The sequence below is a fragment of the Micropterus dolomieu genome, linkage group LG21, assembly GCF_021292245.1.
Source record: "Micropterus dolomieu isolate WLL.071019.BEF.003 ecotype Adirondacks linkage group LG21, ASM2129224v1, whole genome shotgun sequence".
In the NCBI taxonomy this organism is placed as follows: Eukaryota; Metazoa; Chordata; class Actinopteri; order Centrarchiformes; family Centrarchidae; genus Micropterus; species Micropterus dolomieu.
The window spans coordinates 841,016-857,707 of record NC_060170.1 but is presented as its reverse complement, the minus strand read 5'-3'; the positions used below and the strand labels follow the sequence as shown (position 1 = coordinate 857,707).

General features: G+C 39.8%; 1 protein-coding gene across 1 annotated transcript in view; it reads left to right on the top strand.

Annotated features, from left to right (window-relative positions):
- arid3c (AT rich interactive domain 3C (BRIGHT-like)) overlaps nucleotides 1-12,679 on the top strand; it is a 93,703-nt gene extending 81,024 nt beyond the window's left edge. Inside the window, exons 4-8 of the mRNA XM_046035252.1 lie at nucleotides 778-961; nucleotides 5,747-5,991; nucleotides 8,376-8,663; nucleotides 10,138-10,227; nucleotides 11,383-12,679. Coding sequence (XP_045891208.1) covers nucleotides 778-961; nucleotides 5,747-5,991; nucleotides 8,376-8,663; nucleotides 10,138-10,227; nucleotides 11,383-11,558 — 983 coding nt within the window. The 3' untranslated portion in view covers nucleotides 11,559-12,679. The remainder of the gene's footprint in view (nucleotides 1-777; nucleotides 962-5,746; nucleotides 5,992-8,375; nucleotides 8,664-10,137; nucleotides 10,228-11,382) is intronic.
- Nucleotides 12,680-16,692: the final 4,013 nt, after the last annotated feature.

Sequence of the window (16,692 nt, the reverse complement as noted above, 5' to 3'; positions counted from 1 at the left end):
ATTACTGGCCGTAATTGATGTAGTTTTACCACCTCAGACGATACTTCAGAGCCCCCACCACTGTAAAGGCCCACTGCTGTTGTTTGCACTATATTTCTGTAGCTATTGATCGCTATTATGGTAAATCCGATGGGCACAATGGAACTCTATCAGCAAAATGCAGGTTAATTATCTCAGGGTCAACCACTTTGGAATCTTCACAAAGAGCTGGCCGTTCAGTCTTTATTGCCTAACATTAAATTACAAATACAAATTATTATCTGAGCCCCATTATTTTACTAATAAGGGCTGCTCCCTTATTGTTGGCAGTCATAAATAGAAGCTGACCTCCTATTTTTCACAAATTGTATTTGCGAAGTTTTAAACAAGTTAAGACTAATTTATATGCGGTTCAGTTGTTATTTTTTTCACATCTTTTTACTTTTTCCAATATGTATATTTTGAGGACAGTGCATTTGGAACAGATTTAAAGTTTGTTGTCTTACATAATTAAATGAGATGAAAGCGTTTTGTCACTACATATTTGCACATGTTCAGAGTTTTTGTCCAGAGATTAGTTCATCACCTCATCGAAATAACACATATCTAATTATTTAACAGTTTGCAGTGGGTGCACAGATAAGACATTAGAAACTAAGATTTCCTGCTGTTAACAAAGTTGTCAGACATTTGACTAGCTCGAGATAAATTGGCCTTATAAGCAGGTGCAGAAGCCTATTGATGGGAGGAACCAAAGTTAATGGAATTGATTGTGGATATTGTGTTTGCTTTCTGCAGGGACTCCAGTGAATCGGATTCCTATCATGGCCAAGCAGGTGTTGGATCTCTACATGCTCTACAAGCTCGTCACAGAAAAAGGCGGCTTAGTGGAAGTCATCAATAAGAAAATATGGCGTGAGATCACCAAAGGCCTTAACCTCCCTACCTCCATTACCAGTGCAGCTTTCACTCTCCGAACACAGTGAGTCTGAACACAGATGATCACCTCAGAGGAGTGATAGCCTTCACTCGCACTGCCCTCCTAACACCAGGCCAGCCACAAGGGTTCCACGTGTGTCCAAGATGGTTAAGATACTTTGGTTTTTATACTGTAACTAGTAATTTTTAAGTCAGGTCTCTAAAGGTTACTCTAATTCATCTGCTATGATTAAAATATGGCCATCTCTTTTCTTTAAATGCCTACCAAGGGCTTATTTGATTACACGTGTCCAGGCCGGGTAACAGCACAGTCATCTTTATTTCCTGTGGCGGTGGCATGTGTGGTCTATACTTGCCAGTCCTTGCTGTAATACATGGCAATTATAGTATTCCAGATGGATTGGTATTTAATCTGCAGTCTCAATGTTGTTCGTTTGCACTGTTTGCACAGGATTCCTCACCTCACAGTCTCAGCTATTAACAGTAAAGTGTAGAAAACATTATTATTAATCATTATTTTTTGATGAAATATATATTAGAAAATAAAAATATTTTAACCTTGCATCTTCTAAGAGATACCAAAGCTTCTGGATCTAAAGAAAACACCTGAATGATAATGCATTTTTGGCAATACCCAAAGGGGTTTTATATGCCCAAAAGACAGAACATTTGTATAAACCCTCTAGAGCTGTTACTTCAGATCAGCGAGATAGTTGCAAAAGTTTTTTTCCAGAACATGCATTATTGTTAATACAGGATATTTTATTGGAATCTAGTCACTGTATTGCTCTGTAGTTAAAAACAGTATTCTACACTTTTTTCAGAAATAAATAATCCATTGATGAGCATGTGCAGCAGCCAACATGTGATTAAGATGCCCCCAGAAAGATACAAGAACTTTTTACAGCGTTATTTCAAAATCAACTATATTGTTACTCGTTTGTAATTATCTTAAAACAACAACAAGACACAGAAGCATATTTTCATGAGTCACAGTGTAGACACACGGAAAGTCACAGCTCAGGCTGCTCTGACAGTGCACACAATAGCGTGGCTCAGGAGGAACACATTGGGCCTTTCCGAAACTGGACCCTCCCTTCTCCCGCTCCTTTGGCTGGGCTGGGGGGCTGTCGGCCCCGGTTCTTCCACGTTCTCGCTCCCTGGGCTTCCGGGCACGGCTCTCTGCTGTTCTCCCTTGGGCCGGTGCAGTGCTGTTGTGGCGTCCCACTCTCACTAACAACTACAACCTGTGACAGGCTTATTTACACACACACACAGACATTCTCAGACACACAGATAAAGACCCCCCCCCCCCCCCCCCCCCCCGCACACAGACCTTTTTTTATACAGTCTATGACACAGACACATAGACACACATTCAAACAAATTTACGTTGTCCATGGTTGTCAACAGGTAGTTGCATTATTCTTGATACATGTCAATAAGTTATTTATTTAAATTAATTGTTGTTATGTTATGGCTGTGTTGTTTAGTTTATTAATGTTGAAGAATTAATCACTAATCCAGAAATTTGCTTCAGTATCCTATTTTTTCTATTTCTAAACAAATTCCTAAAATTTCAGTTTTAATTTCTCAATTGTTTACACGGTAAAATAGGTGAATTTCTCAAAACATATTGTACAAACAGCACACCTGCAAAAGCATGTAACTTGCTCAAAATCCTTAGTCCATGTCTCAAAAATAAATCTTTATATCAGTGAACATGTCAGTGGCATCAGAATGACAAGTCCTTGTGTAATTATTTATGAACAAGATAATCAAAATGTTTAGCCATGTTGGAAGTATTTTCTGATGTAAACTATGGCTAAAGTTTAGATGACAATGGTTGAAAATGCACAAGAATGCACTTTTTCTGTATGCATGTCAGTATCAGTATCAACAGTATAAAGTTATACATTGCAAAAGATTCACATTTGCACCTTTACTGTTTTTACTGTAATTTGTTGACAGAGGATCATTGTGATGCAGAAAAGAGAACCACGAGACTGTTTTACAACACTGCACAGCACAACGGAAAAAATACTGTCAGAAATGTAAACATCCCTTAGGCTGTTATCTGACAGGGCACAGATTCTTATGCACAACACTACGGATATCTTCATCACTTTAGGATACATTTACAAAAAAAAAGTTGAATACACGTGTAGAAAATTTGCTTGGCAGATTACAGTTTTTCTCAATTGCTAACAGGCATTGGTCAAAACTGAAGCCACTTTTTCAAAACTCTTCATACAGTCTGTCTCTCACCTCCAAAACTCGCTCACATCACCAAAACACTAAATACATGTCAAGATGCATGTTGGTAATGCAGACTGTATGAAGAGTTTTGATAAAGTGGCTTCAGTTTTGACCGATGCTTGTTAGCAAATGAGAAAAACTGTAAAACTCTCTTGTTACAGCAAAATCTGTCTGACTATCCCAGGCTGCTGGGCAGGACAGGTAAAAAAAATTAAAATAAACTTTCAGATGCTCTTCCCTCTCCCTAGTGGAAATAGGATCTGATGCAACTGTTCGTCTTTTTTATACACGTAAACATATAATAACATGATTGCACACACTGAAATTCGAACCTGCAATGGCAAAGAGTTAAACAAGCGTGTTACCACTGCGCTGTCACTCATCATACTATCATACATGTATCACACAAATAACAGTTGTATTGTCTAACAGAAAATAACATTTTTTTATTAAATACAATATAACCTTTAGGCTGTCTTGTGAACCTGCGTATGGTGATATAGAAATGTTTTGGAATTTGAAAATCCTCCATGTTTACAGGCATAGTCACGCAGAACTCACATTTGAAAGAGGGGTCCCCCATCGTACATGAAACTGATGTCTGAATGCAGGACTTCTTCTGTGAGAGCCACACAGTGTGGATATATGCACCCTAAATACCAGTACATGACACCCCAAATATACATCATACCCAAAACATGCTGCTAAAGGCAAGTGCCTGTTTTTAGGGTGAGTTCGAGTTCAGAGAAATACTGAAAGCCAGCCCACATCATGTCCTAGCACAGAGTGCATGGTAATATTGCACAGCAAAAGTTACATTTTTGGAGACAGAAGATCCATTTCAATTATGGTCAATTGCTATTTTCTTAGGGTGCTTTCACACCTGGATCGATTTGTTTTGTTCCGGAACAGATACTTTGTTCCGAATCAATTTAATATGTCACTTGTGTTCACACTGCACTGTTGTAAAGCGGTCTAAACAAGCCGACCAAAGCCTGCACGGACGGTTCCATGTAGGCCCAAAAATGACGTCAAACCCCTGTGACATCCCGAGAGATGTAATGTATTGCTTAGATTATAAACTTAAAATATATAAATAAAATTAAAAGTGAATCTAAAACAACTATTCGGCCATCAGTGCCGCTGCGTTGGTGTTTGGCAGGTGGGCTGATTAAACAGTGACGACCCGGGTCAGACAAACACACTGAGCCAAGAAACTTTATGTTGGCGCAGCTATGCAGCTACCACAATTACGGTGTTTCTGCCGTTGTTCTACGTCATAAAACCACGGTTATGCTGCGCGATCATGCGCAGTAGACGCTGGTGCCAACAGGAAGTGGCCCTGTAGTAGTATTTTATTGATCCGAAACTGGCTTCACTGCTCTCCATTCAAATCAGCGGGGTGGCTTCGTCCAGTAATATACTGTCTATGCCTCTTCTAGGCGATCTCGGCTCGTTTGTTTTGTTCCGGTTCAGAGTGCGATTGTTGTGTTCACATATTACCAAACGAACCGGGCCAAAAGGGAAACGCCCCCTTTTTTACGGAACAACGTCTCCAATCGATCCAGGTGTGAAAGCACCCTAACATTAGTAATTGTTAGCTTCACAGCAAACAGTCCTGCAGATTATGTCCATTTGACATCTTATATAGGTATATCCAAGACAACATCAACACCTGGAATTCCAGCCAAGACCAGCTCTGTGCAGAATTGAAATTTATTTTCAAGACTAGATTTGAACGTTAGGGATGTTCATGACAGACTCTCTATTTAACATCCGGCAAAGAACACAGAGAGAGATTTGTAACAGCATCAATATTCAGACTTTAAAAGACCACATTATGTATCATTGATTGTTCATGACAGACATATTGTTTTGCTGTGTTTTGGTGGACGTTCAGTGCAGGGTCAAAATTTAGACATGTGGTCAGACCTTTCTGAAGGAAAATGTCCCTACACTATATATGTGTTTATAGGTTTATTCATTGGTAATATTTGATGGAGTTAACATGCTGAAGCCATAGCCTGTCCATGGGTCATCATGTTTACATGCACTATAGTAATCTAGTTACTACAGGGCATGTAAATCCATGCAGCATGTCAGTAATCAGACTTCTCCCCTTCCCCCAACCTTATTTTGGAAGCCTGGCTTCTTTGTGTTAGTTTCTGTTTCAGTAAGACTTTGGGTCAAATCATTTGAAATACAAGGACACATCAGTCTGTGTAATGATCTCTCCTTTCATCCTAACACTCCCCTCTTGCTCTCCCTTGTTGCAGCCATCAAAATGTTTTCAAAAGTACCTGCAGATCCTATTTGTGATTAAAGGGATCTAAAATACAGCATTTAGTATCATTGGTAAATAGTTTTCAAAACTGTTTAATGTTTTCAGGGAAACACATGAAAGGATTTAATAGTAAATGTAAGGAGTTTGAATGGTCATGTTTTTATTACGGGACAGTTATTTAAATCCTACTCCCACCCTGCAAAAATAGATTGATGATTGATTGACAACCTGTGATGACGTGACATAGTGAAAAGTAAATCATTGCATTCTTATTCTTCTCTGCAGGTATATGAAGTACCTCTACCCGTATGAATGTGAAAAGCGGGGACTAAGCTCCCCGGGTGAGCTTCAGGCAGCTATCGACAGCAACCGGCGGGAAGGCCGTCGGCAGAGCTACGGCTCGGCCATCTTCAACTACTCTCCTGTAGGCACCCCCACCCTTCTGTCCTCACCAAAAATACAGATGTCCCACCTATCTATGCCCACTCACAACAGTGGCCATATCTCCCAGGTGCCTGTGATAAAGAAAGGTAACTTAAAACGACACAAGATGTATAAGACAATACACAAAGGCTCAAAGATTAAGATACTGTGTATGAAACACTTCCTGCACAGATGTTTCACATTATAAGCCTTTAAGTGTTTCAACTGGTATAATATCTCCTTCATGCTAGGCTTTTAATGTGAAAAAGAATCAAGTTTCACTTACAGCATCATAAGAGTGATCACAAAACAGCCAAGTAGAAGCAATTGGAAGTAAATAGTGAATAAAAATAGTAGATCTGTTTAAAAGAACTTAGAAGAAGAGCGACAGAGTGATGAGTATGACATGACTTGTTGATGTAGTAATGGAATGATACTTGAATGAATTTACCATGCCATTATTTTGTGCCAATTTTTGAAAACTGACATTTATGAGAACATACGACAAGCATGGCTGGTTACTACTAGAGGAAATTAAGGATACTTTTGAAATGAGGGTGACCCTTTAACAAACATCTTATATGAACTTTGAATGACAAATGTACCTTTTCAAAAATCTGGCACACAAGCATGCAGTTGTTCTGATGAAACATAGTTCTGTGGAGAAGTATAATAAAAGGGAAGAGTTTTATTTTGGTCATGATGCAATCAGCAAGCCAGATCCTAAATAAACAAAGTCTTTTTCTGTCACTCTGAAGGGTGATTCACTTCCTCCACGTGAGTACTTTGTCAAAGAAAAAATTGCACGTGATGCATTATACAGATCACAGCATCTCCGAGAAATGGTTGCAAGATTAGTTGGGCACTTTAGAAGAAGTCAAAAATTGATTTCACAATAGTTGCCCCATTTCTCATACTCATGCAACTTGCGGGCAGTATGGTCATTCCTCCAGAAGAGGAAACATCTTGTAGGACTTCCACATGTCAGTGCTGCCACTAATGCATGACACTAATGCACCACAGAGAGCATGGGAGCTCTTTGATTACCAGTTCTCAAGGAAAAAATGATTTGTGTATCGTGCCATGGAGACATCAACTATGTCTAAATGCACATGCTGTATGTTGTAAGTGTAGTTAATCTGCAAGGCAAATGTTTAAATAAGACCCATTGTTTCAATGAACACATTGTAGAATAGAAATCTGCCAGCATCATGTGATTTACTGATGGGTTAGCATTTGTGCTTCGTCTCATCGCCAGCCCCATGTCTGCCTTTGTTGGTCACGATAGGGTCCAAGGTGGAGTAAGCAACATCACAAGAATGATTTTTTAAATAATATTATTACCACTACCATTACTATTGCTTACATCTCTATGTGGAATTTGATTGTGCTAGAGTGTGTTCTCTCTCCTCCTGCTCTGCCTCTTTCTATCTCCCTCTGTCTTCCCTCAACCGGTCAAGGCAGTTGGTCTCCCACCCTGAATCTAAGTCCTGCTCTAGGTTTCTGCCTGTTAAAGGGAGTTTTTTCTTGCCGCTGAAGCCAAGTACTTGCTCATTCAGGGAATTGTTGGGTCTCTGTAAATAATAAGAGTACGGTCCAGACCTGCTCTATAGGAAAAGTGCAATGAGATAACATCTGAACTGGCATTATATACATAAAATTGAATTGAACTGAATTAAATTAATGTTAGTGTTTATCCTAGCAAAGATTTACAAAGCATGTGTTAACATGTGATAATATACACCACAAGACAATTCAAATTTGTGAACATTAGAAATTTGTCATACTGTTTAAAGTGGGGGAGCTCTTTTATGTCTGGGTGTATAGGGCGATAGGCAATGATTGTACATCAGTGACACAATACTCATTACAATATTAATACTTTGATTTGTCAGTAATTTAAATTTCTAGATTGGCATAAAAGACACTGTCTGGTTATTTGAAAAGTCTCTGAATTGATTTTCAGATAATTTACTGTATCTCAAGAATGTGATATTTAATTACATAAACTGGATTTGGATTTTATTTATTTATTTTATTGGTATTTCATTAAAAACAGATATCAGCAAGGATTGTGAGCTTCATATTGTAACTCTTACAATATGATAACAAAAACACTGTTGGTTTGATTGCAACGCAACTAATATGGAAGATTTTAAACGTGCCAGAGACAGTGTTAAGCACCCTACCAGAAAGCAAAAATGTCGGAATGTGTAAATTGAATCTTCTTGACAAGATGTGAAAGAGCAGCACTGTGTCCATCACCTGCAGAAACGTGCTGTAGCAAAACATTGATGTGACATGCATTATGAAAGAGATATAGATTTAAAATATTCACAGGAACAAGTGCAATTCCTGTGAATTCTTTCATAATCCATGTCACATTTGTGCTGTCACATCCGTCCTATTGAGATGACTTTAGACATTTGTAAGCATGCAGATTTGTGTTTAGAGACAGACTGCACCTTTTTAATAGTCTTGTTCTCTTCAGAAGAACCCATGATGGCCAGCTGCCTGCCCAGCCGATTGGCCCTCCCTATGTCACCCAGCGGCCATCGCGCAGCAGCAGTGGCTGCCCAGGCAGCGGCAGCTCAGGCGGCAGCCGTCCAGGCGGCAGCCCTGGAGCAGCTCAGAGAGAAGCTGGAGAGCGGTGAACCACCAGAGAAGAAAATGATGATGGTGGCAGAGGAGCAGCAGAGGATCATGCAGCACACCCTGCAGCAGAACCTGCTGGCACTGGCCACCCAGCTGCCTCTCAACATCAAACTCAACAACAGAGGTTTGAGTACAGTCATTTGAGTGTTTAGATGTCCTCTCTGTGTTCTCTGGGGCTTTATCATATTCATGAATTCTATAGTATCAAGAGGGGTAGCCAGGATTTTAGAAATACTGAGATCATGAGTAAAATCTTTCCACCTTAACCCCTCTGAGAAATGTCTTGTCTCTTTATGTGTAATTGTAGAATGTAATCTTCTACCTTTGTTGTTAGAACCACCAAATAACCCAACCAGTCTCTAAATAGCGACTATATCGTCCTGTTTGAGAAGTGTTTGCCAAAAACTACAGTGACCAGCTTTTAAAAGATTTACATCTTCAGTGGGAGCCAGTGGGCTGAGGGCCACAGACTGGGCAGGAAGTTAGAAAGTAGGGACAGGTTTTGGTCTTTTCATGGGATTTGTTAAAATCTAAAATAATGGCCCCTAAAATCATTGTTGTAACATTTACTCATTGAAAGTTATGCTTTTACTAGATGTGCATCTAATATAACCCAGTGATGCCTAAGATGAAATATACCCCATTCAGTTTTTGTGGAAACACTCAGCCAGTGTAAGCCTGATTTTAATGTATAATTTAAAAGTGGGTGTTACTATAATGTTGAGTTTGTTGCTGCCTCCTATCAGACTTAAATGACTGTGTCTACTGCAGTGGGCAGCGTGTCAGAAACAGCTAATGGCCCAGAGAGGCTGTCTGAGTTCCAGCTGTGAAACGCCTAAACCACTAATGTGCACATAGTTCATCATATAACATGTGTCATTTGAAGCTCAGCTCCATAGCTGTTATGAAGAAATAGTTCCTCATGACCACAGACAGAGGCCAGCTTGTCATGAGTAAAAATGCTGTCTGGCTGGGCTTTGGCTGCAGCCAGCACAGCTCATGACAAGCCATAAGTCGCATATGACTTAATGATAGAGGCTAAAGGAAGAATAAGGGGCCTATCTGCTCAAGTGTGATATCATTTCTGTCTGCATCACTGCCTCTCTCATATTAGTCATAATAGCAGGCTTTGCACTTGATACGTGATGGAAAAATGAGTGAGAATCTTTCCCAGGTTAATTCCCACACTGGCCCTCACATATAAACACTGTCATTTAAAGATTACATTCAAACACCATTATTTGTCTCCACCTAGATGGTTTGATATCACTGCAGCTCTCTGACAGTGCTCTGTGTGTAGTGTTGGCCCGTTTTCTCAAGACATTTCTGTGATTTCAGAACCGATCACATTTATTTTGCCAAGTTTTCCAACTTTGTGCTGTTATAGAATTCATCCATAACTGACATGTACAAATGGCTGTAACATCTTTTGACAGTTCTTTCTCCCCAGAACTCTGTAATAAAGCTCTCCTTATCCTGTCACTCTCTGAATTATCACCAATACTCCACCGGGGCGCTCCTCTTGCTTCTTCTGTTCCCTTTCTAAATACTCATATTGAGTTTTTCTCTCTCTCGTTCTCTGCCTCCTCTCTTGACAGATGATAGACAAGAGACCGCATTGAACCTGTCTACCAACGGCATTAGCAGCATCAACATGTCAATAGAAATAAATGGAGTTGTCTACACAGGTAAATAGAGGGGCCGTTTGCTGATGTAATTGCAGGCAGGAAATTCAATAAGTTATAGCAGCACCCTGGTGCTTAGTCCTCTACGCAATTTGATGTCTTTGCTATAAAATCCATCGTAATGAAGTGGCAGTCCAATAGAGTTAAAAAAGTTAAATATCTTAAAATTGGGCCTGTGGATTCGAGGTCGATGGGGCTTATTGTCTTATGTGCCTGCCTAGAGAGAGAGAGAGAGTGTATTTGTGTGTGTGTGTGTGTGTGTGTGTGTGTGTGTGTGTGTGTGTGTGTGTGTGTGTGTGTGTGTGTGTGTGTGTGTGTGTGTGTGTGTGTGTGTGTAAATGGAGGTAGCTTGTGTCTTGAGGTAATTACTGCCTCTCTGCTTTAACATAGGCCTTTCATGTCAGGGTATAAGCCTGGTGGCCGTCACATCATATCTGAGCCCTCTCTCTGAGAGCCAGTGTTCAAAAGCCACAGAGTTGACTTGATACAGCTCATCCTGTCACAAGCTGACACTCACATTAATCTGTCTTTATGTTTGGCTCTGCAATGAGTATGCTGAAATACAACAGTCACTGCTGAGGATGGCTGTTGTCTGTCTTTTTATTAGCTACAGTGTATAATACTGCAGGTCCTCAAGGTCTGACATTCTAAGGAACAAAAGTAATTTACTGGTTCTAATTTTACATTTAACATTTAAATGGTTTCATTTATTTGTCTTTCTGCCAGAAATATTCCCGTTCTTCAGCAGCAGAATCAGAAGTTTGGATAATTGATTGTTAAACTTATACAAAGCCAACACAGTCATGTCAAGTCAGTTTTACTTATATGGCCATTATTACAAATTTGGATCAAACTATACTCTGCACAACATGTGACAAAAGGTAGAGCAGTAGTAAAACTACTGCCATCTGGCAGTCACACCTGACAATCACTGAATATGTGAAGGTTGTGTGTAAAAGTTAAAACAAGGTGCAATATTTGATTTAAAAAAGCTTTTCTTACTACACTGTATTTAATGGAAATAATGACTGCTTGAAAGGTATGAAAAGGCAATGGTGGGCAGTAGTGTCATGTCATTTGTAGTAAACAGGCTAAAATCCAGAAATACCCTGGACAGTGTGGAGTGAGGCTGACTTAGACTTGATGTTTGCTCCTCAGGCGTCCTGTTTGCTAGGCAGTCGGCCATAGCAGCAATGACAGGACACCGTGGGAGACACAGCAACTGTCAGACTCAGGGAAAGACCAGTCCCACACAGTTCCAGCCTTCCTGCTCCTCCTCTTCCTCGTCCTCGTCCTCTTCCTCACTCCAAGGGTACAGACACTCCTCCCCCTGAATGTCCACTCCATCAGAGGGGGAGATCCATTCTCTCCTCAAAGACGCCAAGCAGTTGGAGACATGATCATCAGATAAATTCCAGCTGTTTTTTAAGGTGGCTTTCTCTCCATCCACTCGATCAGATTCCTTGTAAGTCAGCTAACAGAAGATTGAAAAGCTGCAAACTTGTATTTACAGACTAAACATTTTGGCAAGAGATCTGCCTGCCCCCCTTATCCCTGCTCCTCCTCCTCTTTGTGTGTTACCATTGTCTTTCACATCCTCAAAGACATCTGTTCAGTGTGGAATCGTTCAAAGGCACGGTCTCCAATCAACTTAAGGTGCAACCTGGATGAAGCCAAACGAAGACTCCCTCTGCACCGATTCAATTAAAAGATGAGGCGGCTGAACAGCTAACCTTAAGCAAGAAATTACAGTTGTTGATGATGTTTGTAGGCTTTGTGACAAACCTCAGAAACTCACTGCTTACAGCTGATACCAAAGACGAAAACAAATCTATGCTAACTCAACGTCCAGCATTTACAGTGAGCTTTAGTGCCAACGATCAAACCTGAAGATTATAGCAGGAACACAAACAGACACACATCTGAAGTGGAAATCATCATGTATTCTGTAGAAAGGCTTTCTAGAGAAGTATCATGTCTCAATGATATCAGATCTGATTGGACAGTTAGTTAATAATGTCTCACATATAGCCAACAATGAGTCTAGAAAGAGAGATGTATGTGGACGTCAATGCAGTAACATTAGTCTCTTCTCTTCAACATTCAGTTCAGTCCACAGAAAATCAGCCTGCTAACTAGCCAGCAGGCCAACTGAACCAAGCAAAAAATGTTCAAGTTAACACATAGCTCTATCCACTAGTAACAAACAGTGTGTCCCAATCCCATATTGTATACTAATAGTATACATGTATCTGTCTGTATGTTATCAGGATCACCTTCACCTGTTATGTGGCCCCCAAAAATGGGATGTCACCAATCAGCCCAATTCCCAGACCCTGCCCCAGGTTTGCTCTGTGCCAGTTAGTTTGTATAAATTTTATCACATTTGTTTAAAGATATGCACCATCTGTGCACAATTTCAACTCAAAAATGTATTAAAACTACATTTGATGCACAAGATTGAGCCTTAAAATTGGGTAAAAAGTAGAAGCCTCCATAGGACCCTCAGCATTATGTTTTTGTATTGGGTTTTAGTGATGCATAGTACCGAAGACCATAAGTAATCAAATGACTCCAAAGCAGCTGACATGGTATAAAAGAAATTGGAGAAAGCGTAATTGACAGTACACATAGTCAATTAACCCAAGCTAAACATACCAATAGAAAATTCTAATTTGAAAATCTTTCCAGACATGGGTGTACTTTTTATAAGAAGTGATGCTACATCCCAAGATAGCGCTTATTCTGTCATAAACGTTATATTCAGATGATGTCACACACACAAAGGTTTTCTAGTCTCTGGTAAGGTTTTACAAATATTACATTTTTATCATGGTTAATTTTTTTTCTTTATACGATGTAATAATTGACCTTTGCAGCATCATTTCAACAGTGTTCCAGACATTTCTTTAATAATATAATGGTGGTCTATGAAGAAACTGTTTTGGGGCCACAGAGGATTTCTTAAATCAGTACTGAGGTGGGCCACGGGGACAAACTGGCAGCAAGGCTTCTTGCTCCAACCTATCTGTTACATTGTGATTTGCATTCTGGGACATAACACAGAGTTAGGGTGAGTTTATAGTATATATTTGGGACACCGTTATTAGCTTTTATAATGCTAGCTAGCATGCTACTGACTGCACTTATACGCTAATCATGCCTGTTCAGTTCTAATCGGCCAGGGTGTAAAAAAGCAAAGAGCTGTCCACAGCTCCTGCATAAGGACGTCCAACAAGGCCACGATAAGGAGTATTACATCACGTAGAAGCCCTTAACCATGGAAGGCTGCTGATGACATAAGGTTACTCTTTTTCCTCCTAGTTTTCTTTTGCTGTACAAAACATTGCCACTTGACATGAGATATACCTGTTCAAAGGAATATGCTGTTTCAATCAAAAATGATTATTCTTATACAAGTTTGTTAGTCAAGATTACAGAACATCTGTACAGAGACAGTGAGAGGTTAAACTGATGTGATGACAAGCATTGTTCCAGTTCAGTGCAGTCCTCATTCATTAGGATAAATATTGCAATCAACATCATTGCTCACCTGGTCAGAAATATTTACAAAAGCCAGGACCACTACCATGTAGAAAATACCAGTGAAGTTAGTTAACGCAGTAGGAGAGAAGCACAGAGCTGATGTGCTACTGGTGGGGAAATGTGGCTGGCAGAGCCTTGGGAAGAAATGAATCATGTGGCGTTGAAGTCTTCGAGAAATGACCATGACAGGAAAGACCAGAGCACTACAGCCTGTAGGCAGCAGGTGAACAGAAATAAACTAGGTGACAGCAAGACATAGAAAAACATGTAGTCTGCAGGAAACAGTCGGTCACACAGTCGTTTCATATTGTGAATAGAATCCAGGTTTCTTTTCTAGTAATGCATTTGTGTCTAACATCAGAGAGCTTCTCCCTCTTTCATTTCTCTCTTTCTTTCTTTATTCCTCAGCTTTCATAAAAATATATAATATTTCATTATTGTGAAGGGAAATGGGAACTATTCAGAAGATATATGGGATTTTATTAAGTCTGTTAAAGTCTATGCAGATTGTATTTATTTTGTTTTATATTCAAACCTGGAAACATTGCATTCAGCTCCACCATATTGTTTGTGAACCCTTTTTAAGAGTCTTGCAGAGAATGCAGATACCTCACCAATTTACCTGTAAATAGTCATAGTAAAGTAAAGTACGAGTCCATGATATACCTCATACATTTCATTTATGTTTATTGTACAGCCACTTGAAAATGTTTTACTTCAACAGATCACTGGATTTTCTTTTCATATTTTGAATGATTATACCAAAGAAGGGAATATTTTATTGACACACATCTACCTCATTTGTTATAGACTGTGCCAATAAGCATGTCCACAATCTTAATTGCCAGTGTATTCATGGTGTTTCATATCCATGTGTTTGTGTGAACACAAAATGCTTTTCAGTCAAAGAAAAAACAAAAGATCATGCTAGAGAATTGAGCAACATGTTAAAGTGCTATTTCTGTTGGGTGTTGTGCCGGCACAACCAAACAGCCTTTTTGAGACACAGTAGGGACGCTTTCAAAAAGAATCCAATCTGCATGAAATCATGAACATAAAGAGGAAGACAGCAACTTGTAACAATGAATGGCAATCACCTGAGCATGGCGTTGTCAGTCTGCCATGAATTAAGTCTGATTTAAAACATAGATCTGCAATTAATTATCATTAGATATATCCTCAATTTCCCCTTTCACCCGTACAGACTGCAAGATGCAGTTGAAAAGCTAGTAAGTGGACCTGAGATTATGCTGTCACACATACTGATCCTAAAGCCAAGATGAGAACCCAACAGACAAATCAGTTGGCCAATATTAAGTCATTGTCCCATACATCATCTCGGCTTCAAAGTAATAAGAAATGTCAAAGATATGTTTACACTGGAACATGTCCCACTCACTATTTAATTTAATTCAGTTTTATTTATATAGCGCCAATTCAACAGTAGTTATCTGATTGCACTTTTCATAGAGCAGGTCTAGACTGTGCTCTTCATAATCATCTCACAATTTAGTTGGTCTTCTTTGAGAACCACATTTACTGATCTTTTCTAAAAAATATTAATCAATCAATCAAGTTTTATTTAAAGTGCAAAATCCCAATACCCTTTACAAAATGCATTGAAATTAAATAATATAGCCGCAAGCGGCGATTCGCGGGTTCAAACCTTTTTTCGCATTGACAACATCAAAATAATTAGATATTGTTATGAAACACATCCTGCAAGTTTTGTAACGATTGGACAAGCATTTTCTGATCTATAGCTTGATTTGTTTCATTCCACATCCAGTTATCAGTCGATAGAGACTTTCAGGGCATGTGTCAGTTACTTTTGAGGACATATCCTGAGAAATGTGATGATTGGAGAATGAATATGGGATTTATAGTGTAATTTGTGTAATGCTAAGCACCTGCCTTGTGCTTGTAGCGCCCCCTAGGGACGTATGTACATCAAACTGTCCAGGTATATCTGAGGCACCTATCTGAACATAAGATAGTGAGTCTGTGAGTTTTGTGATGATCGGCCCTACGGTTGCTGATTTGTGGTCATTTATGTCCAGAGCCACGCCCCTTTCAAAGTTCATTGGTCCATATCTTGAAAAGTAATTGAGATATCGACATGCTTTATACAACTTTTAATAGGCTTGATCCAATGATGATTCACAGAAAATTTGGTGGCTATCGGGGCTACGGGCTAGGAGGAGATGAAAATGGGTTTTTCAAAAAATTCAAAATGGTGCAGTGTTTCCCACACATAGGCTTCACTTTGGCGGGCCGCCCAGGTAGATTAACAGCCAAGTAAATTTGGCAAAATCGTTTTTGATTGCAGCGCTGTGCAGCGTGCGTATTCGCTCCCCTGCGTGGCTTACTATGAGCTTAGAACAATGATCAGGCAAAGGTGGTTGCAACTTTGTGCAGCCAGAGAAAACTGCGCCGGACTCGGCACCTGCTGCCGCCTTGCTCCTGCGAGGTAATGTCATGTCATGTCATGGTGATGTGACATCATGGTGACATTTTGCAGCGCCAAGTGTTGGTGTCGTGCCGAATTCTGCCTGCCTGCCGAGAATTGCATGCAGCTCGCGTGCATAAAAGAGGTGGACGTTAATCTCGGCAGGTACGTTAGCCTACAACATCTGTTGTGCCAAATTATGCATCCACCTGTATTTCAGACACTTTGCTGTGCTCTTTGATCAACTGCGGTTATCACCATTTTTTGCTAAATCTCAAGGAATGCTGCTTCTTCTAACTGTAATAAAATATCAACAGCTCTAAACTACTCTAAATGTTCATGAAATATTTTGAATTATTTACCCCACGTTACAGCATTTAAAAGCAGTATTTGGAAGGTCTCAGCAGGCAAAGTCGATTGCCCCCCCCACCACAGTTATGCTGTCATTCTTTCTTCATTCGGGCACTGTGGCG